The sequence below is a fragment of the Neopelma chrysocephalum genome, unplaced genomic scaffold, assembly GCF_003984885.1.
Source record: "Neopelma chrysocephalum unplaced genomic scaffold, ASM398488v2 Primary Assembly neopelma1_43, whole genome shotgun sequence".
Lineage (NCBI taxonomy): Eukaryota > Metazoa > Chordata > Aves > Passeriformes > Pipridae > Neopelma > Neopelma chrysocephalum.
This window is the reverse complement of record NW_020897702.1, coordinates 14,815,589-14,839,225: the sequence shown is the minus strand read 5'-3', so window position 1 is coordinate 14,839,225 and position 23,637 is coordinate 14,815,589. Positions and strand designations below refer to the sequence as shown.

Sequence of the window (23,637 nt, the reverse complement as noted above, 5' to 3'; positions counted from 1 at the left end):
CCTTGACTCTTTTCTTGGTTTGATGTCTCCTTTATGTGGTAGCACTGCCCAGGCTTCACTGCTGACAATGAACATGAGCTTTTTAAGCCACTTAGCAGGCTTGGATGCACCTAGTGATGATTACAAACTTCAACTTATTTTTTACAGAAGATGCTTTTAAGTTTTATGGGTCAAATTTCCTGCTTCTAGAGGTAAAACTGTGCTCCAAAGTACATATGCTCCTCATCTAGGCAACTTCTTCCCCATTTTTGTATAAAGGACACATTTATATGAAGCATTTTGTATACTACGTTGGAGGACAGCACAAACAGTGTGTGTCTGCAATCACTGTGTTCAAATAGCTTGCTCCAATGCAGAAATATGAACAACTATGACTGAGAAAACACAAATGTGTCTCTTTGAAAATAGGCTCCAAGTACTTTAGATATATTCAGGTTTTCATAGCTGCGTACATATGTTCAGCACGGGTAAAGATTGCTTAAAAGGCTGACTGAGGGAAGACAGTTCATGTCCAAGAATTAATCTTTGAGGAAGTCACTGAAATGATGGGTTTTCTGAAATTTCCCAGTCATGGACTTTAGCTCAAGATCAAGGGTTTATGTGATTATTTCCCATAATCGTAAGGACTTGTGTGATTATTCCCCATAATCACTCAAGATCTTGAGTGATTATGGGGAATTATGCAGATCCTGGTTGGGATTACTGTTACTGTAACACTAAAACTGATGCAGTTTGTTGCCTTCAGATTATATCTTTTATTTTTTACTAAGATGAACATAATTGCTACCTTTACCTAACCAAAGTTAGGTAGTTAATTGGTTTGGCCATATGATCTGTTCTAGAGCAGCCCTACAGACCTGTGTGGAAGTTAGTGAAATTCCTATGTAATCTCATGAGGGCAAAATGGTTTTCACTCTTGTGTTAAACCAGACATTTCTAAACTCTTGCTCCAAACCCTGCTGTCTATACTGACCCAAATGGCCCTCAAAGGCTCCCATATCTCTCAGATACTCCTGAAGAACCGATTTAGAAGTGCACTGGACTTTGTCAAACATGACAGCAAGTTACTGAATGGCACAAGGGGATTTGGCTCCAGGGTGGCTGAAGGATGCTGAAAACTGTGTTCTTCAGTTGCCTCTGCAGTGTCTCAAAAACTGCTTGATATATTCTCTGCTCATCCTAATTCAAATCTGTGAGTGCCCGGTTAGCAAGTTAATAGGAATGGACAGGGGAGCCCACAGTGGGATCTGGGGAGGACGGGACGTTATTTACATCAGGCAGAGAGTATCTTCTTCATGCAGTTGATAAATATATACATTAACAACAGTTCCATTTCCCACATACACAAGAGGGCAAGTGGTGATCCTTTATCTGAAGATCGTTGTGCTTTATACACAAGTCAGGACCAGGTAGATTAATGTTTTTGCCAGTACCTGAGGTTTAGCAGGTATAGTTAGAGAGATGAAAATGTGGAGTCTCAGATCTAAATGATCTAGCCCTTTTCCACCCTGCTGTCTTTTATAAAAAATTCATTTTGCCCTCGAAAACTCCTGAACATTTTGTTTTTAGTTTGTTGTTCCCCCATAAATACAGTACAGTGCACTATCCTTATTGTATGTGAATCGGCAGCTCGAGGCTTGTCCTGGCATTCCCTGTAGGTCATTCACATCCCAGAAATATTTGTCTGTAAGGCAATGAATGAAAAATGATTAATTAATATTCCAGGGGGATATTAGGCTTACTGCAAATATCTTGTACAATGAAAAGAAACAGTTAAAAGGAAGCAGTAGTGATAAATTAAATTTGAAAGAGGTTTTCTTCCATTTTGTAAAATAACAACTTAACTGCTGTTGACCAATTTAAAACATGTCTACTTTTTGTCTCTCTCTTACAGATGCTAGGGAGGGTCATTACACTTTATCAAAAAGGCTTCTTGAATAGGAACACAACCATGCAAGTGAGTATGTCAGTATGTCATACTGCTCTGCTGTTCAGAAATATCTGAGGACCAGGTTATTCCTGACTGCAATGTGATGGAGAGAGAGCAAGTGTGTGCAAATAAAATCTGTACTGCTTGAGCTCCCCAGAGGAGCTTGTTCAGGGACTGTGCACATCTGTCAGCTCATGTACCATTACAGAGCCTGAAAAATAAAATTGGAAGGAATGTAAAGCACTCTGATATCTTCTACTGCATACCAACCTTTCTTCTTCTCATACATGTGCCACATATGAAACCAGTAAGTCCATTGATGACTTGAATAAAACAAAGAATAGCTTCAATCACACCGATGGCCAGGAGAATAGAGAAAAGGACAATATTCCAAAGGATGATGTTTTCAGGTTCTTTGCAAATACTCCATGTTGTCTGGTTGAACAAGTAATTGTCTCTGCGTTAGAGAAAAATAATTGGCAAGGTATTAGAAAATAAAAACTGCAGAATGCTTTCTGTGTTTTCTGGCATTACATTTTCTGAGCTTGATTGCACAAAGTGAGTCTCAGATTCTACTAGTTGGTAAAAGCTGGTGATTCTCTTCAGAATTCCCTTTACACAGATGCAATTGATAACTAGGGAAGAGAACCACATCTGTACTTTGTTGCATACACAAGAAGCTCCTCTTTGTTCTATGGCTGAATTATATTAGTTATTTTGTTTTAATAACCAAAGAGAAAAGTCTGTAATGGTTTTAAGATGTGTCTCCATATTCTCCATTCCTGCTGTGGTATCTCAGCCCATCTCTAGCTCTGACTTGAGGAGCATGATTGCCAAGGTTAACTTTAAAGATTCAGAGAAGATTTTTGCTTTGCTTTTCAGAAGTAAGTAGAGCAGGCTCAATTCTTGATGATTTAACAGATTAACGTGGCACAGTAATCAAACATTTCTCTTTGACTCCTTTGGGAGCCACAGCTCACCAGCATTTTGAAAGCATGGTGCAAATTGCACAAGGGGCCCATGACAAGCACAACAGAAGAAACTCAGGCAATTTGCCAAAGGATGATTCCTTGGTCAAAGAGGTGACCAGCTGGAACATGCTATTCAGAGAAATGTGAGTTTAGTCATACACAGGGTGGACCATCAATTCATTTTGTAAAAATTCAAGTTTGCTATAAAAAGGTGGGGAAGAGATCAGGGAAAGCGAAGTTGGAGGAGCCTGTAAGCAATACTCACTTCAGAGTGTCATTCCTGAAAGGGTAGAGGTATTCTCCATCACCTGTGTCACACAGAGGACCCCCAATCAGCCCCAGTGAGGAGATGACCACACAATATGCTCCTCCTGCGAATCCCAGCACAGCCAGGATCACTGACAGCAGCATCTGAAAGGGAAAAGACCTTCAACATTGCATGCACAGAGGTTTGAGTAGCATAGAGAGTGTGGGAAGATGGCTGGCATTAAAAAATTAGAGGAGACTAAGAATTACAAGATAAAATGCAACTGCTACTCAATGGATGGAACACGGTTGACATGCCCCATGAGAGTTCCCTATACAGCAATAAACACCTGCTATGGGGGATGGAAGGGAGCAGGGAGCAAAATGGAGGTGCTATGGCCTCCCACCACTGCGGCACAGTGGTACTTTGTAGTTCGTAAGACTGTATGGCACTTCTTAACCAAGGGAGATAGATGAAGATGTTCTGCTGCTGAGCAACAACTGTTGAAATCCCACTCCTTGAATGCCAAGATACGTCCACCTTCCATTAGGCATGAGAAGCGAAGTGAGAGAATTTTACACCAGTACGAAATAAAAGGATTTATGACTCAAGTCACTCAAGCTCTACCTAAATATAAAGAAATAGTATAAAAGTAAGTTGAGAATAAGGGAAAATTGAGGAAGACTCCACTGAAACTTCTGGGATGAATCAACAGGCTGGACCTGTCTACCCCCCTATACGGACATCTGTTGGGTAAGAATCATACTTTATGTGCATTAAATACTGATATTAGGATTAGAGCTTGCTTTATAGTGTAGCAGATTGTTTTAAACATGTTTTTGCAGTCAGATACTATCACTGGCAACCCTCAAACCTTATTAACCTGTCACAATTTGTATTAATAAAGAGTGTTATTCCATAAACAGTTAGAGTGAGTCCTTTGCAGGTGCTGGCAGTTGACGGCAGCAGATAACACATTGGTAAGACCCACTGAGGGGTCTCCATGCTGGTGGCTTAGCCCCCTGAAAAGGGCAGTCGAATCACCCTCCGATCCAGGGAATCTGTTCAGTGAAGGGTCCCCTTATGGGATGCTGACAGACTGGTCAAGTATAAGGGTTTTGGCTTCCCTGGGGCACTGACAGACAAATAAATCACTAAGGGTTGAGAAAATCTCCCCACATTAAGGATTGGGTAAACCCCCCCTTTTCAAATGACAGAGAGCTTACACTGAATGGGAAAAAATTCTCTTTATTTGTTTCTTACTATATGTTGAAACTACTACTACTACTTTTTCTACTACTAATAAAAATAAATTTGTGGGAACAAAAAATAGTTGACTTTTTCTGACTCTTACAGCTATCCTAGATGTTAAAGGACTTCAGATTTTATTTGTTTAGCTTTTAAAAGGTGGCAAGCTCAGAGCTCTACTTATTCAGAGTTTTATACTTGAACTATCAGTTATGAAAAATCTAGTGAGTCTTCTTTCAAAAGCCAGTAAGAAGCCAGTCCTGGCTTGATGTATTCCATATCGTGTGCCTTGGCATTTCCAATTCTTCACCTTTCTTGGCCCTTGCACCAACAGAAACTAGAAAGCAACCACCAAACCAGGTATGAAAGTAGCAGAAGACGCATTGTTTTTGCTAATTGATGGAATGCAAAAAAACCTTACTTCATTCCTGCTTTCCTTCATTTTGCAACACCATGACACATGGTAACCACTGTCGTGTTGAGAAATATAATTGTGCTGTGTGTGGCAACAAACCAGTGCTTACTTTGAATTGTATGTAATGCACCTATATGTTTTACATCAGCCACTCCCACAGAAACATTACCTTTCCTCCATTTTGGGGTAGTTTTCTGTTAGTGGATGGGATGTATCTGGTTGCTGTTTGTATATAGAAACAAGAATACCAGGAGCTGTTACTGGTGTTTATTCTGGGACAGGCTTTCCACTAGTCTTGCTAAGAGTCACTGCTTGTGGTTGTTCACAACACTGCCAAGAAGGAGAAAAAAATCTGGAGCAGACTGATAGAGCCAGGGGAAGACCTGGAGCACGGACAAAGCAGCAAGCCTGCCTGGAAGTCAGGATAGAGACATGGCTGAGGAAGCACACAGGAAATACTTTCATCCATGACTTGGGTTTGAAGCCAAAAATACCTCAGGTCTCATTTCCCTGTTGCCAGCAAATACCGGTGAAACATAACAGTCCACAAGGCAGGTAGAAACCTCCTAGAGCCAGTTGCTCCACAGATCTCTGCATTACAGAGTCAAATGAAAATGCCCACCATCCATGTTGGAGATTTGTGACATAGTCTTGAAAAACTATTCACTGTCTAAACATGCTGGTGAATGCAGTTTCCAACTTGCTAGCTGATGACATTATTGCTTTCTGTAGAACCTTGCATGATGCTGGTGTGTGAATTGACTCATTTTGTGTGTCGTTTTGCCTCTAAAGCAATCCTTGAATTAGAAGTTGCTGAGATTTCATAATAATAACAGATTAATAACTTTTTTTTTTGCAAAGCTGGATACCCTTTTTTGTCTTTATCTTCATGTTGGCTGAGTTGGCTCTTAGCAGAGCTTCATTGTCAGCAAAAGGTAGGTAATTTAGTATATTGTCCCGGACCAAAGGAGTGCCTGGGATGTAGCTGGTGCACTGTCTGTCATAATAAGATCACCAACCATGCCTTGTAGTGAACGTGAGTGACTGATACTCTGTTTGAAACTCCTACCTATGCTGAATCACTTTTCTCATTTACTTTAACTGTGCATTCTGGTTGAAAGATCTTAATAATGCTAACAATTCATTTTAGCACAGTATAGCTGTATGGGGCATCCCAAACATAATTATGAGAGAAACAGTCAAATTGTCTTTTGCTATTACTGTGTTTTATGATAGTAGTTACTACTAGTAATACTTGTCAACGCTATCTTCAATGACTGTTCTTTGTCACATGATTTTCTCATTTGAAATCTGTCGACTGTATGACTAGCCTCAAACCATTTCCCTTACTGTGTATAAGATCATATAGACAAAGGCATTAATTGTCGCCAAAAGGGGAGTCTGAGGTTACTGCAGATGTTAGATTGGCTCTCTTGACATTTTCTAGACATGTAGTGGCATTTTCCCGTTATATGTACTGTTCTGGACACTTTTCTGGAGGCTTGCCTCATAATCTGTAGAAATCCAAGAATTTTATTAACTAATTCATGATCTCAAACTTTCAGTGTTTTCCCTACTTTTACTTTTCATTAAAATTTTTATTTCTTTATTTATGTCCTTGGTTGCAACACAAGGTATAAACTGGGATGCTTGAGTTTGTTGAAATTAGTTTCCTGTGGTGTTGACCTGTTCTCTACTTCTTGCAAAGGTTTTGCTTCTCTTTTTGCTGATTTTCTTTTAATCTTTTCCCTGCTTTATCCTTCACTCAATTGGATTGCCCCTGGTGAGCTGATGAAGACTTTTAGCATTCATTCTCTGAGAATTTGCATCAGCTGCTTTGGTGAAGTTACCAAGTTCCTCCTTTCCTAGCTTGTGTTGCTCTTTATTGCCCTGGTTCTTGTTTCATGCACATTTCTTTCTTCTTTGTTTCTTTCTCTGTAGGTGTGGAGTGGTTTGTTTTTTTTTTCAGTTGGTTGGTTTTGTGGGTGGATGGGTTTTTTTCTGGAGTTATTATTCTGTCTGGTTATCCAGATATCTTTGCTTTTCTAGGTCTGTTTGTCTGGAAAGCTGCTATGGCTATTCTTGTTCTACTGGTAATTCTTAAGGAAGGCTTAGAGAGAAATACTGGAGTATGTGTGCTGATGCAATGGGAGAAGCTGTATTTTGGGTGGGACTTTTTTCCTCATCATGCTAGTGCAGTGGGTGCTTTTAGATGTGCATATGCTAAGCTGCAAAACAAGGAAGCTTTCTAAATCTCTCACTTTTCAAAATCATTACTCCATAATGCAAGGACAAGAACCCATTTATGCATGTTTGAAAGTAATAATTTAAATTGTATTAGTGAAAAACTTGATGCAGCACATAATCACTGTGAACTGAAGAACTCGATAAGGTGACTAAAAAGTATGAGAAATATAGTAATTATTATTACTGTTGTAGATACTTTGGCAGTGTGTGAAGTCTTTGATGAAGTCTGAAACTGTTAAACCAGATATTGCACAAAATACAATAGGATAGAGTCCCTTCCCTGAGGAAAAATGTTATGTTCTGATCGAATGATAATTCTGATCAGTAATAGTGCTTTAACCTTTTTTTTTTCCTTGTGTAAAGCGATGCTGAGTATTCAGTGTAGATTGTCATTTCATACCTAAGATCTCCAAAGCAGAAAAGTGCCCAAACTAGCCTTTGGTTTACAGCTGCTCTTGAGTAGCTCCAGTGAGGGCTATTTCCCTGGCAGTAGGTGGAAGCTGGTGGACAAGAGCTGGGGACCCCTTATCAGGTCCACCCAGACCTACCTCACAAGGACTTCTGGTACTTTGGGAAGTTGCTGCCTTTATGCATGTTTGAATGGATCCCAGGGGTCCTTTGCTCTCCAGAGCCTCACACCATCCCCTGCCTTGGATATGCAGCCCGTATGTTCAGGACATCTAAGCAACCCTGCTGTGGATGTCTCTGCATTTTCTTCCACTATCCCCAAAGCAAATTTTCCTTGAGCTTCCTTCTCTTGAAGAAGAATATTATTGACCTTCAGATCTCCCTGCAATACTCACTTGTTTTTGCATGCTTGGAAATCACTTTTCCCCTGGAGCTGTGCAGGGGAAACTTGTTTTTAGTGCCATTCATAGCCACTCACTCTTTGCTCATGTCCCCATCTCATCTCTACTTTGAACCACATTCTACTTAAAACATAGGGTGTAGACCTTCACCCTTTTCACCTCACAGAGGTGTGTTACTCCCATAGTCCCAGAAAACAGCATTTTATTTGATATACTGTCCTCACCGAGCTGATTCCCTAGTTTGCTTTGGATAGCTTCATCACCTGGCCATCAGCTAGCCCTCTTCATATGAATATTTACCACTTTGTAATAAGGGTTAGTGGGTATGGTGGTATTTCTTTGAAGGTTGGTCTGAATGATCTTGAAGGTCTTTTCCAATCATAAAGATTCAATGAGTCTCCTGATTCTATAAAATATCATTGTGCATACTGAAACTACTTTGTCAACATCTATTGTATTCTCTGTAAGTGAAAACAAAAAAGAGGAGGAACAGCTTGTAGGTAACTGATCAGTGATGGGAAGGTGCAGACGGTATATCTGGCATTCATATACTGCTGCTAGGAATGTCTCAGACTGTGAAAGGGTGGTGGAGGGGAATGGAGGATCGTGGGAGGTCTGTGGATGTGGGCTACTGAATGACATTGTGCTAACAGCTATTATTGTTGGGCTGGGGAGTGAACCTAGCCAGTCTGGGAAAGTTTGACTCTTGGCTCTGTAATATTTAGTGTTGGAATAAAGGATGGAGAAGGAATATCTAAGATGTGTGAACTCAATCCAGTTCAGCTGGATTTCCCCTCATAACTCACCACATTCAGCAGAGTGGGAGAACCACCACAGTATGGCTGTTTTTCACTGCTGCTTTCTACATCACACAAAGTCAGGCGAAGCAGCTGGCTCAGGCACTGGGTTCAGGGTGCTTGGGCTCACACCCCAGCTCTGCAACTGGCCTGCTTGGCCATCGTTAGCATCCTGTCTGTGCTTGTGACATTTGGTAAAATCAATGTAATGGCATGCCCCTTGGGATGTACTTGCTTACATCCTAATGAAGAATGCTATTTTGGTATTATGAATAATGAATTAACTTAAGTAAAGCATCTTGAAGAGGTGAAGGTCGTCTTATGGATCAAACTAAATATTAGTTGAAGACTAGAGAAGATACATGCTTTATTGTATGGAATCTCTCATTCCAGGTTGCTTCTGGGAAGGATGCAAACTAAAAAAATATTTCTAAGTCAGTTTATTCTTGCCAATCATGATAACCCCACAGAAGTCTGTGCTCAGGGCTTGAGAAATAATGGAGATGTCTGTATAGCGTGTTGCTTTATAATATTCTTAATTATCAAGGCAAAAAGTCTTTCTGACCTTTCTTTAGATGACAGAGAGCCTAAATTGCATTTGCATGTTTCATGTGCATAACATTTGGGCAAATACAGACTACTAGTCAAGACTGTGGGAAGCAGCATGGGCTCCTTAGGGCCAGATGCAGCAGCTCAGGCTTTTAGCATGTACCTGCCAATAGGGGACCTATCTACCCCTACAGAGGAAAGCAGGAATGAACCTGCGGAAAAACAAATTGCCATGGAAGGGTATGGAGGAAACAGGGCCTGGTGGAAGCAGAAGAGACAAGTAGCTGTCTCAGTCTTTAGTATTGCCTTGAGCAGGGGAAGCTGGAGCCATGTTTTACTTTATGTGGTGTAGTACCCCTCTGCCTCAGCTCTGTGCCTTAGTGCTCCAATATCATCGCTGGCTGATTTCCTTTATACCAGCAGCCGCAATACTGTAACATTCTTGTTGGCTAACTGAGCTCTCAGCCCCAGCCCAGGGACGCTGTAGATCAAGCTCCTCTTCTATGTTTCCCTGACATGGCTGTTGATGGTGGCGTGATGGTTTGTGACTGCACATTTCCACCTGCTGAGCAGCCATTTAGGAGCTATTGCACAAACTCAATAGTGCCATTTCAACACATAAATATCCACTTACCCCACATCTGTTAGCGCAACATCCTGCTCCTCCTGCTCCCAGCATCATGAATGCCGGCAAAATAACCTGTGAGAAAAGCACAAACTGAATTGGTGTGCAGCACTTTTGCTGGGATGGTTTTTAAATTCTGAGAGCTGGGGCATCATGTTCCTCAAATGCAAACCACCTTCTGTCTCTTCTCTGTGGGTTACACCTGCTTAGATGTTGGTGCTGCTGAAGAGTTATTTTGAAATAAGTGTGGGATTACAGCTAGAGCTGTCTGGCAAGTAGCTAGTACATTAATTCTGGTTTCTGAAGCTATACTGCTTCATTTCAGCAGGGTATTGCTGGGTTTTTTTTGGAAAAAATGTGTCAGTTTTGAGAAAATGGAATTTCTGTCCAGAAAAGATGCATAACTGGACTAAGAATTATGTCACTTTAAACCTCCTGAGCATTCTGCTCTGTATTTTAATTGGGAAACCAGCCTTGTACTTCCTGAAACAGATCTGACTTTTTTTGTTTGTTTGTTTTTGTTTGGGTTTTTTGTTTGGTTTTGGGTTTGGGTTTTTTTGTTTGTTTGTTTTTGTTCTAAGCTTCTGGAAAACCTACAAAATGGACTTCACTCAACAGGGAACTTCAGTTCACATCAGCTTTCTTCATGGTAATTATCAGGTAGAGTCGGACCAATACAGTGAAGTCAGTAACTATCTGTGGCTCAAGATATAATGCCACCTTACAGAGGCACTCTGGAGATAGGAAAAGTTGCCTTTAATAGGGTAGCCATAGGGCAAGAAAGCTTTTGTGGTTCTAGCTGTGCAGCCAGCATACTCCTGCTGGCTTGTCTCTGCCCACCAATCCTTGTTAAGCCATCTCAAAGAGCAGCACAAGAAAATGAGTATTTTAGAAAGTAGGAAATGATCCCCATGAAGTTAATGAAATAACGAGAACCCCAAACAAACAAACATAAAAGGTGAAAACTGGAAAAATAGCCTGACCAGATGTTGGAGAGATATTTTGTCATGCAGATTAGGAAGAACAGAATGTCCACGACGAATTAAGCCGGGGGAATTTATGTGTGTAGTGTGAGTATCTCTGTTAGACTATGTAGGACAGGGTTATGAAACCTGCTTAGATTTGCAGACCCCCAAATATTTTTCAAAGGATTTATTCTACGTTGCCTTTTATGCACACCCCAGAAGCAACCTACAGCACCTGCAGTGGTGGCTGTACCACAGCTGGAAGCCTGAAGAAGTAGAGCTTTGAGGTTAAAAAGGTGTTCCTCTTCCTGGAAAGAAGTCAGCTCTTAAATAATCACAAGTGGACCCCAAGGCAGCATCAGCCCCAGCGTGCTACTGTCTGGCACTCAGAAGAAGAGTTAATACCTCTGCCCATCAAGCCAACACTCCCTTTCCTCCAGGGCTGTCTTCTTTCTTTCGAGGTTTTCCATCTAAGCTGCAAACACCTTTTTGTCATCTATTAGCCTGGCTCAGGATGAAAGATTTGCTTGCCAGCTTTCTTTTTATGCAGTGCCTGATTATAAACACTGACCTTTTGACATGGGAATGAGAATTTGCTAGATTTGGCTGTTGTCAGTAAAATAAGAGCTGTGCATGAGCCATGGCTCAGTCAGGCATTTCCCAGTGTTGCACATAAGCTTTCCCTGAGGAGAGATGTTACAATGACACATAGAACCTCTCTTTACACCCTAAATGTTTGAAATAAGGAAACAGAGAGGTGCATGGGGTATTGCAGTCTCATCTTCCCTCACTGTAGAGCCAGGATATGGACCAGACTCCAATCATGGGGCATTCTTCCCCCTGTTTAACTCATTAGGAGGCCCAGAAGTCAATCCTCATTTTTCCATGCTTCCAGCACCTAGAAAACAGAGCTGATAATAATGCTTTCTTCACCCTTCTCTTCACCTGTGGGCATTTCTCATGCTGTTTTCTGGAAAACCTGTACACCCAATAGCATTGCTTGTGGATCAATAATTACTCCTAATGCTGTGTTTTGAAGCTCAATGCAAATTTTTCCTCTCCTCTTACTTACTGTTCTCATTTTTGATGTATGTGGTGCTGGCCACAGGCAAGTCTGTGTGGAAGCCTTAAAAGAGGGCTCATTTTCAATGAGCCAGTGATGCTCTTATGTCTAACATCTGCCTTTTCTTTCATTGAACGCCAATGACTCCTGGGCTTGCAGTGATATGAATTTTCCACAGGTCTCTAATGTAGTTCCACTTCTTCCTTTTACAACTCATGCTTACGTTCAAGCTCAGCATGAGTAATAGGCCCAAGCAGTAGCTGGAAGAAGAAGCAGGCAAGCTGCTGGTGGAGAACAATTTATTGAATGATCTTATACCATGTCTCTGCTTTAGGATATATGAGTCTGAACCACATCCACTGCAGATTTTCCATAGACTTAAGTGGCAGCTGCATCATAGCCTGACTGTGAATGAGATTTGCTTTATTTCTAAGTTAATTCTTAAATGTTCATTTTTTTTTGACGTGCAGGTAGTTAGCTCTCTGCCTAGGCTGCATAGCAGCCATTATACTGGTCATATGTATGGTACTCTCTCAGCTTTTTAACTGCACTTGGCTAGATAATTGGAAGAGCACAAAGGGAGCAGGTTTTCTGATGAACTGGAAAGATAAGTATTGCCCAATGTGTTCCCTTCCAGCCATGGATATTCATATAAAAGCGATCTTTCCCGAGACCTGGAATGGAGAATTAGTTATAGAAGAGCACATTCAAACCAGATCAAACCCAAGAGGATGTAGGTGGGAGTGTGGGAACATGAGGCGTTCAGGCATTTGCAACTCCACATTTGTGGAGTGTTAGTTGGGTTTTGAACTAACACCTACTGAAATGTTTCAGTTTTGTCCTTAAAGTTTCTGAGAATTATGTGTGCAGTTAGAGGAATAATGAGGCAGTGCAGGCAATAGTGACCTCCAGCTAATCTTAGGACCTCAACTTTGCTTTGACCCATGGAGAATGAACACCCATGTAATCCTCCTCACAGTAAGCAGTCAGTCTTAGTGCTTCCTTCTGTCTTGGAGTCCTGTTATGTATTTCAGGAATACCTTCATTAGCCACTTTTTTGTCCTAAATGCATTTTTTCAGTCACGTTACCCAGCTTCCCAGTTAAGCTGTTCATAAGTTTATGCAAAACACATCTCTATGACTTTTTTTGTTAATGGAGGTCTTCTTGGCCCTGAATTTAAAAGAAAACAGAACAAAACCCCTAAGAAACATTAGAAACACCTCTCTTACCAATATCCCAGCTCCCAGAATGCCATGGAAATACCAGACCAGATCGGTTATCTCGCTGAGCTGCAGAACTCGTCCGTTGGGGAAGTACAGGAGAATGTTGGAGACGATGGCACATGTCGCCAGTGGGAACAGGGTAATCCCAATGCACTTCGAACACTTCCCCGTGCACATGGCAGCGCTCTGCTCAGGAAAGACACAGGGAGGTTTGGGTTACTGCAGCGCAGGTAACACAGGATTTCAGCATTTTTCTTCTTTAACAAAGAATCTTTAAAGAAGAATCAGTTTTGAAGAAAGAAATGTTCCAGGTAAAATTTACACAGATAATCCTATTCTACAGACCCCGTTCCCTTCAGTGACTTTATTTAAAATTGAATTACTCAAAACTGGAATGTTTAATTGGATTTATTTAAAACTATAGGACTAAACTTGTGTTGCTATGAAATTAACAGAGAGTTTCATTTTAATTGTTAATGTACAATTGTCTGTCCATTGGGAACATAAGTAACAAACCCATGACCACACAAACAGATACCCTGGCTGGCAGTCTTCATGGTGGGGCTAAGGCCTTGAGTGGAAGGGGAGATGGATGTACCGGATTGTCTGGGATCACTGTCTTGGGAAGCTGGTTTGAAATGTCTTGTACTGAAGGTCTAAAAGAGCAGGAAATGGCTACCGAGAATGCCATAGGAATGTACAACCCTGCCTTGGCACTTTGGAAAATGGGGAAGCCTCACTGGAACCCCTACCAGCTGCATTTCCACTGTTTCAGTCAAAAATATACTGTCAGCAAGAATTGGTGAAATGTTCATTACTGTTTTCTGTAACATGCTTATTCTGCAGGTAAGGGTAGATAAGACTGTTGTGGACTTGTTTGGCATCTATGCTAAAACATCTGAAAAACTATAAGCCTGTTTAATCCTGTGGCTATTTGCTAAGGACAGGTCAAAAAGACATCCCACCTAATTTTGAGAGATCTGCCATAACATATAAAACAGCTGCTTAGTATTTCACAGCATTTGGGTTCTTATTTTAAAATAAAAGAATCAACATAGATGAAGCACTAGTTGAAAGAGATCTCTGCAGGTATCCAGTCCAACCTTCTGCTGAAAGTAGGACTATCAACAGCACTAGGTCACTGTGTCAGTCTTGGCTTTATGTAGCTGAGCTTTGAAAACCCCCAAGGATGGAGCCACAAACACCTCTCTGGGTGACCTGTTGCCAGGCTGACCCAACCTCTTGGTGAAAAATGTTTTCTTGTGTCCAACCTGAATCTCCCTACCTGTAAATGGGGCTATTGCTCCTCATTACATCCTCTCCCACCACTCCACCACCTCTGTCACCCCCAAGTTTGTTGTAGGCTGCTATTAGATCCCTCTTTACCGAAGTCTACAATCTCAGCTCATTCTGCGCACATGTTGTAATCTATAGCCAAGGAGAAAAGACTGATCAGTACAAAAGTGGATCCACAGATATTTCTCCACGTCAGCTTGGAAATTTCAAACCACTGAGGCAGAGATTATTGAACTTTCACATGGCCATGAACCTTATGACATAAACAGATCACAAGTTCTTCATGATGTTTTATCATAGCTTCACTCCCGCTCAAGGCTTTCAAATGCATAAAGGTATAAAATATGCATGAAAATACAAGATACCAATCTGTGGGTTTCTTTCCTCAGAGAGAACTGACAGTTTATGATAAAGAGGGCTTTGCCCTCCTGTGAGCAAATTACCAAATGCAAGAGAAGGAAAAGGATCTGGTCACACTCTGTTGCAGTACACACACCTGTAGCCAAGCACACGCAGATGCCTATGCTTGCTACGTGCAAATAGTTATTATAATAACTGAGGCAGTAAACATGAAATGTCCCTCAATTTGGTCATATGCAGTGGCTAATCCTTAAAGTTTTATGACAAAGGTTGGTATTGAGAAGGTATTAAGCAGGGTAGGAGCACAGAAATGAGTCAAGGTTGGGTTCCCAAGCAAAAAAAGGCCCAGGTGAAAGGTAATATGAAGACATTTGAGAAAGACAGAGACAGACTAAAACAGACTTTGCTGATAAAACAAAGACAGTGAAGAGGTAAGATAAGGCATGAGGACAGACAACAATGTCCTCAGACCTCTGTAACTGAGAGGGAAAACAGAAAGACTTTATGGGGTGCCATATATTGCTGTGAGGTAGCTGTGACTGCCAGAGACTTCTGAGTTTGCATTTCTATAGCAAAAAATCTGCATCATTCTCTGCCGCTGTGAGTTCAGTAAGAGAACTGTGTTTCCCTGCCTTTTTTTTGGAGCACTTTGCAATCATGTACTTTTTAATCCAGCTTTAAAACAAGTTAACTGGAATTAAACTATTCCAGATGGGAAGATTTTTAACAGAGATACTTCTTTGTTTATGGTCATTACCTATTTTTTATATGGTGCTCAAAATTTGACAAGGCATTTTGCAAGCCTCTGGGAAAAGCCCCAGCTCAAAGAGGTAAAAATCTAAACAGAAAAACAATGTGCAAGTCAAAGATGAAGTGGGGAAGGAGTGAAGGCACATGGTAAAAATATTGGATATTTTACCTGTCTTTGAAATAACCAATGTGTAGGTTATTTTCTGCATTGACTTTTGCCTGTCTGCTTTCCCATCTAATTCCAGCTTTAGCTTTTCCATGTGTTTTCCCAACCTCACTTATTCCCCTCCCCAGAGAGAAGCAAACAAGCGCAGGCATTTCCTGGCCTCTTACAAAAGCTAAGTCTTGTAGTTGAGTTATAAATCCTCTTCTGCACCTTTTATACAACATTGGAGGGCCCAACTGTCATTCAGTGCAAAGCAACATGACGCTGCTTTGGCTGGAAGAATAGGGGATAAGAGCCTGTTCTCTCTGACCTATCTCAATACCACTTCAAACTGCAGGGAGAACTTACCTAAACAACAATCACCAGGCATAGCGAGAGCCTCTGCCACCAAAATCAATTCCATTTTGCTACCTGTGCACATCAGAGGATCTGACTGTGTTATTACAGTTTAGGAAAACACTCTGGACTGCCAGAAGCACTTAAAACACATTATTAATTCACCAAACAAAAGCACATTCTACAGCTTAGTTAAGCAAGGTGGCTAGAGCAAGCTTCTAATTTTTAACGAGGGTTTTAGAAAGTTTTGCTTTTTAATGCTAAGGAAAGCACTGTAAATACTTTTGGTTACCTTCTAGAGCTAAGATGGCCTCGAGGCTCCAGAGTTTCCCTCAGTCGGTTTCAGGCTTTCCAGCTCCTCTCTCCTGGAGTGTGGCAGTCTGAGGGAGGCTCAGAGATGGTTTTGGGTGACGGCCTCTATTAAACAAATAGCTGTTTCTCTTTGGAGAATGAGGAAATACCCCAAGTTATCCCTGGTTGGCCAGCGCAAGGTTGGCGTGTCACCCGGGGTTATTGATTATTTTAAGGGCAGTGTTCCAGTGGTCAATGCCTCGGCCCCCCGGGACACGCGGATCGGAACAGTGGAGACCTTTTTACAGCTGCAGCCGTTTCAACCATGTGCAGTTTGGCAGAAGAGGAAAAGCAGGAGATAGCAGAGAAACAATGGGTGCTTGGCCGAAAATGTGATTGAAGCACAAGGTGGTGGCCCAGCAAAGTCTGGCCACTGGTGTGTTGTTGTCTTCTGCACGATGGGTTGTGGCTGTTAAAATTCAGTACTAGTTGTGCTCCAAAAGATGCTGCTGGGAGAGATAGATGAGGAGAGTGGAGATGGGAAGGGAAGGAAAGAAAATTCACAGCAAGCCAGGAGAAAAAAACAGGAAGAAGGACAGAAAGGCTGGAGAGAAGGGAGAGATGTAACCAAAGGGAGAAGCAAGGAAAAACCTACTCAGTAGGTCAGATTTGGCCCAATCATGCTGGGAATATGCTCAGATTCCTCTCTTCCACTGGAAACATCTGCTCTCTGACAGGGCCCTCCTGTTGCCTTGTTCTCAACATTCAGATGGAAGGATGATGTGATCACAAAAACATCTGTGAAAGGGACATGTGAGTGAAAGCAAATATGGAAAAAATTTCACTCTCTACTCTGCCATCTCTCACCTTCATCCTCTAAATCCTCTATGAAAGATTGTTTTAAGGTGGAATTCATCTCATATGACTTTGGGTGTCCATGAGGTAGCCATCACCCTAAGCTGCATTTATTCTTAGTGAGAGAAACACACAATTCCAAGGAAAAGATTCACGAGATCTCCTCTAGGAGTAGGGCTATAGTAAATCATTAATGGTGAAAGAATCTCACCACTTTTTCAAATCTAGATGTCAGAATCTGTGGTCAGATGAATTGCATCTATGAGGACTACCAGCATGGCAGGGTGACTGCAAAACACAGGGACTTCAGTCCCCGGATTGCATATTTAATATAAATAATAATATAAAATAATATTAAATAAGATTGTCCTCATCACTGACTCACAGCCAGTGAAAATCTCTATTGATCTCAGAGTGGTGTCAGGTAAAGAACCTTCATTACAATACAGAGGGCAACAAGGAGGAAAACAGAACAAACTCACTGAATCCAATGCCCCAAACTTCAACTGACATCAGCAGCAACAGCCTTTCACCATGATTTTTGGGGTGGTACTTTGACCCCAAGGTAAAGGAACAAAGTAAGTCTCAAACAATCTTCCAACAGGACAAAGGTGCAAGACCTAATGCCATTTAAAGCAGTTAAAGAATTAAATTTAGAACAACTTGAAGACCATCAGCAATTCGCACTGACAGCTGGGGCAGCTGGGAGGATCTGCCAGCTTATGTAGACAGTTAAGAAGCAGATAAGGAAATTTCATAGTGATACACAAGACGAGTCTTCCCCCTAAATTTCATATCCTGGTTGCTTGGCGTTTTTATACAGTCTTACTCTGTAATATCTCTAAGGCAGCACCTTTCCCATCCTTATATACCTTATACCTTCAGTTAGCCTCAGCATCCTTGATTTTGATTCTGGTTTTGCATGGTTCATAGCCCTTCAGGGTGATGTGCAAACCTCACTTCCGCAGTTTCTCACCTATACTGTGTCGCCAGCACTACACAATTTTTTTACTGACCTTTTTAATTTTCTTCTCTGCACTTTCCAAAGCTTCTATCTACTATGTAGATTTTAAACTGTTTGGGTCAAGTTTGGTGTTTTCATCTATGTTTGTTCAACATTTTGCACTCAGGGGCTTAACCAAAGATGAGTACTTCTAGCCATTGGAAAAAAAAAGGAATACTAGTAAGATGTTTTAAACACAATTCTCTTACTGCTTCAAGAATATATTTCGATTTTCTGATTATTGAGTAATATCCATATTCACACTATGATGAGATCTGAACTAAATACTGCTCATTGTAAGATACAGAAGGAATGCCAAAAAAAAGAACATAATAAAAACATGTATAAGCACCAGACAGCCTGATTCCTACCTGTTTTTCTGATGTGATAGACTCATCCAAAAGAAATTAAAGAAAGCAAGCCCTAAAACACCTAGAAACACTGAACTTTGTCTGTGAAGTGTTTAGCGGCTAAGCTGGGTGTATATGATTTTGTACATCTATTTTTCCCCCTGCAATATTGGCTTTTAAAGGCAATGAAAGCATTTTGTGTTCCACTGATCAATGCCTCCTGATTATATTGACTGACTGTACAGCAGCTCTGGTTCTCCTTTTATTTCTACCCTTTTAGCCATAAACTCTTTATTAATTTTCCAATTACAAGTAGTAACATGGGTACTGAGAGAGGAACTGTATATATGTGAAAAATCCTGTTCATTATGCTAGAAATGAAAGCCATTCCAGCCCCACCAATTCCCTGAGTGGTACAACGCGAGAGCTAGAAACTGAAGAATTATAGCCCTATGCAGGTTTTTGAAGGGCATATCTGACTGCCCACTTACTCTATTAATAGATCTGCCCCATTTGGAGTGTAGCTGCTACACACTAAGGAAAAATGCCCTTTTTGCTGTTGATACACTGTAGAAAAAGGAACCAGGCAGCTCTGCTCTCATCTATTCTCATCTTATGTGACTCCTCTGAAGTCAAAGCTTTACTCCAAGTACACAGTGACACTCCACTCAATTTAATTTATTACACTTTGACACTGTGACACAAATTATCTCTTGCTGCTGTTTCCTATGACACTTTGCTATTAATGTTCCCTTCCTTCAACTGAGAGAAAGGAAGGTTGATTTTTCTGAGGAAGAATCAGGAATCAAACTGCCCTTAAGAAGCTTTTTCCAAGAAGAGCTGGCTCTGCGAATGTTCACGAGCTTGGGCGCTGCAGGTCACCTAGGCCAGAGCCCCAGCAGGTACTCAGGTTAACATGCCTGCCTGTATCCAGGAGCATGCAGATGCTCTGTTAAGGTAGAAACAGCAAGATGGAAATGGCACTACCGACGTTATTCAGGTTTTCTTTTTTCTGGAGTATCCCAGACCCACATGACCCAGGCAACGATGAGCTAATTGCATGGCAAGAACATCAAGGAAGCTGAGGAGCAGCTCAATGGAAAAAAGCTCAATTTGGATCAGATTACAGATAAGTAGAAAAAAATAACATTTAATAACTGAGTGGTGCAAGTTATGGTGCTTATATTAAGAATATATATGAATCTGAAGGGATGGAATGGAAGCTAGTCTGTACAAAGTTTGAAATAGGCTCTCCTCACTCTTTGGGAATATATTGACTGCATGGTACCATCATGCACTGGTGGTCCTAAGACACAGCATTTACTGGACATGCACTTCACAGCAACAACAGCTTAAATGTCATATGAATGGATCTTTCTTTCTCTTCTGTTTTACCTATTTTTCCTTTTTTTTCCCTTTCTTTCTTTTCACTTTTCTCTCTTTTTATGCATGATCCCCTTTCCTACCTACTTAGACTCTTTCTTGTCCCTGAGATGACATCCTGCTAAGCATAGGTTTCCCCTTTCAGTGGTAGCACACACATCATTGCCTCTGGGGACACTAGAGTCACTGTCGAGGGACCCTTTGGGAACAAACCCCATGGTTATCAGCGACTTTGTGAGCCCAGGGCACCCTAAGGTTGCACAGAGTACCCTCTACACCTTCTGGAGTGAGGGGGAATGGTCCTGAGACAACACCCAGTGAGCTCTGCCTGTCCACCAAAGTATTACCCACTGCTTGCTTGTGTGTATTTTGTTCCTCTGATTTATTGCAAAGCTCATTTTATTTAATTACCTGAGTGGTTTGTCCAGGGACAGCACTGTGCCAATCCCAATGTTTTCTAAAATAGCAATGAACCATGACCTGTGGCCAAGGGTTGTTTGGGTTCCCAACAGAGAACAACACTGTCACAATCCAATATTAAAATAATTAGAGGTTTGTGCTTTCATTTTGCCGGTTTCGTGCAACACTTCTTTCTGGTTTTGGCTGAAGGGCATTTCTCATGCCTGTGTTTTGACACTGGGATTTGTCCAAGTATGTGCTCAGAGTGCAGGTGAATTAGGAGCTAAAAGCAGTACCCACCGGAAAATGCTCCTTTTACCTGAGCAAATAGGAGAAATGTTATTGCTTCTGGTGATCCTTCTCCTCCCTTCCTCTCTTGCCCTGAGCTGCTCTGGGTCACTCAGGAATCCTTCAGAAACGAAAGCAAATATTGGGAATATAGTGAAGAAACACGGGGTTTCTCAAAAAATGCTCATTGCACTTTTTAGAGCTGTTTGACACTGTCAGGAGGCAAGGTTTTTGTAGTCCAGAGTGGTGATTTTGGTCAGACTGAGACTCGTAGCTTGTCCAGGTAACTTGAAAGAGATTAAAAATTTCTGTGCAAGGCTGAGACACCTGGGGCAGCGACTCCCATCAGAATGAAAGAGGAGGGAAACAGCCAGGAGGTCAGAAGTGATCATTAAGTGTTTTGTTATTGCAGGGAGACTGTCCTGTCATTCACCATGTCCATCTGGTTTTGTACCAGAAGGAAAAAAAAAAGGAAAATCAATACTAGTTCTGTGTGCCTAACTATGATGTTTTGAACATCACACACGAGGTCAGGTTTGTAGCCAGAATTATTGCTTGCTAGTGAAAGTACTTACTGCTTACTTTGACTGTATCAGAGAAACAGATACATGTGGAAAAATTGGATAAGTCTTAGGAAATACAGCTAGTCTTCAGATCCTGAGGTTTGTCTGTTTTTTTCCCAGCTGATGCTGGCTGGTTGAAGACAGGACAATGCATCCCCTTGCTGACCCTGAAGTTGTTAGTTTGGGCCCACTGTGGGACAGGATAGTATTTGAAATCTCTACATGTGTAGTAGAAGGGTCTGAGGCAATCAAGTCAATATTTCCCAAAGTGGGAAGTGCCTCTGGGCATGTCTTAGCACTGCATGAATTTCTAAAAAGGATTCTCTGCTTGCACAGACAACCACATCACAACTTCTTCCCAGAAATGAAGCAATCTCCATCTTCAAATTATTTATTCTTTCCTGTTCCTAGGTCCACTAGAAGGCAGATTCATTCTCACTTTTTGGAGGGTGAGGGGATGTTGAGGTAAACTGCAGGCATTTTTGTTTGTGTCTAAAATTAGGAAGACATAATTATAGGTCCTTTCTGAAAAGCTGTGAACACTCTGTCTCCATTCTTGAGATATAGCATCTCCATCCTTGGAAATATTCAAAAGCCATCTGGGCACAGTTCTGGGCAGCCAGCTCCAGGTGGCCCTGTTTGAGCCAGCAGGAGGAAGACCTCAAAAAACTAGACTTAAAAACTGGACTTGAACGAACTGTCCAGTGTATGCTCTTGTCGTTCCTCCGTGGTGTACTCCATTCTTTATAGTAGGTGTGAGCCTGAATTGAGCTAAAGGGCAAGGTGTCCATTAACTCTGCAGTGATGGAATGTCTCCAGTGGCTGGGGAGAAAGGCAAGAACCTGGGGAAGTGTTAAGACGAAAGATACTGGGTGGAGACAAGATCATAAAAGAGCTAGGTGAGAGATGAACCCACACATATTAATAAAACAAGAACCTGGAGGACGTCCTTTTTAGGCACATCTCACCCTGTGCAACGCTGGGGCTTTGTGCCTGTGTCTTGCCCATGTGGTGTACACACAGAGACAATGACCCACAATGTCTGTGACCATTAGAGGGAGCTTGGTGAGAGCCCAAGGATGAAATCCAGCCCTGGAAAGAAGAAGGGTTGCACGGGGAACAGCTGGTTCAGCATTTTAAACCTATTTGTAATATCCTTGAGATGCTTAATGAGATAAGGACGCACTTCTCTATGACCTCCCAGAAACACTGCAGCTTCTTCCTTGAAAGAATTGTTTTTTGAAAGAGTAGTTCAAGAGTTTAATTACAGTGCATGTCTGGTGGTAGTTTCCATCAGGCATCCTCATCCCTCGAATAGTTCACCAAAAAAATGCAGCTGATATTGTCCAAAGCATGTTCACTAGCTATTATTAAATCAACTGTATGACTTATTTGGGAAAAAGCTAACAAGAAAACCATTTGGATTCATACAGTGGTCAGATTCACCCAGGACATTGCAGATCCACTCCTTCCAATGGGCAGAAACAGACCCCGAAGGAGGTGAGGGATGCAGATGCCTGATTGCCAGGCTAGCCTGGTACTCCCTGACCCAAGATCTGCCTCTGCAACACTTCACACTCTGAAAGAAAGGTGAGATGGCTCAGATTGGTACTTCTCAACTCAGAGCATCCCAGTCCTGCTGTGCTACTGGTCTTGGTCATGCTCCCCACTCCCTAATCTGAACCAACACCAGCCCTTTTGCAGTGATGTGTGAGTTTTCAGCATTTGGCTCAGATCCACTTGATTTTTCACATCTCCGCCTGCCTCTCTAGTCAGGCATTAGAGAAAGGAACAAATGACTATGGAGCATCTCATCACTGCATGTAGACTCCTGTGTGGTGTGCACTCAGCCTCTGGTACCTTGGAGAGAATGAAAACTAATTGTGAGAGACTCACTAGGTGCCTGAGAGGGAAGAGGGATGAGCTGCCACCAAGCCCACGCTTATCTCCTACCTGCTGAGCAGCTGATTGACAACAACCTGTTACTATCAGGAATTTGTCTTACGTATCCAAATGTTTTAAATTGCTTTTGGACTGAAATATTTTCAGTACTTGTGGCTGCAGAGAAAAACTTCAAAACTTGATTTGCTCAAAAATCAGAGGCCAAATAAGGAGAATTAACATTTACTAGCTTTTGTAAAAAACTTTTCCTTTTTTGAGAGCCTGACTTGGGACTTTTAAATACCTCAGAACAGTGACACTGTGCTTTTTTTGGCTAACAGGACACTTAAAAAGCAGCTGTTGCAAAAACCAACCTGTGTGCAGTAAGTCACTACATGCGTTGCATTTGCCTGCTGTTTGTGCTCATTTCCCCTCTCCTTGTCTCGTTGATCTGGCTGGTAAGATTAGGAGCACTGCAGGGTAGGGAGGATCCCTGTCTGTGTATTTGCACTGTGTCTTGACACTTGTAAAGGAAGTAATCATCACTCTTGCTGCTTTCATGTCTGCTTGCACAATAGAAATAATTAATAATAATAGCAATGCTTTGCCTATCTGCGGCTCCTTTC

At 41.6% G+C, this 23,637-nt stretch overlaps 1 protein-coding gene across 1 annotated transcript; it reads right to left on the bottom strand.

Moving 5' to 3' along the window:
• Nucleotides 1–948: 948 nt before the first annotated feature.
• LOC113964770 (transmembrane 4 L6 family member 1-like) lies at nt 949–16,432 on the bottom strand. Its single transcript, XM_027677411.1, has 6 exons — nt 16,291–16,432; nt 13,097–13,276; nt 9,848–9,913; nt 3,167–3,312; nt 2,201–2,387; nt 949–1,684 (listed from the first exon to the last, which is right to left on the bottom strand). Exons 2-6 carry the CDS (start codon nt 13,265–13,267, stop codon nt 1,664–1,666), a joined length of 591 nt encoding a protein of 196 aa, XP_027533212.1. The 5' UTR covers nt 13,268–13,276; nt 16,291–16,432; the 3' UTR covers nt 949–1,663.
• Nucleotides 16,433–23,637: the final 7,205 nt, after the last annotated feature.

Excerpts from the sequence above, each read along its gene's own strand:
- LOC113964770 (XM_027677411.1), bottom strand. The coding sequence starts at position 13,267 with ATGTGCACGGGGAAGTGTTCGAAGTGCATTGGGATTACCCTGTTCCCA. Across the intron at positions 9,914-13,096 it reads TTCTGGGAGCTGGGATATTG|GTTATTTTGCCGGCATTCAT; the intron begins GTAAGAGAGGTG and ends CTTTTCTCACAG. Across the intron at positions 3,313-9,847 it reads GTTGCGCTAACAGATGTGGG|ATGCTGCTGTCAGTGATCCT; the intron begins GTAAGTGGATAT and ends TTTCCCTTTCAG.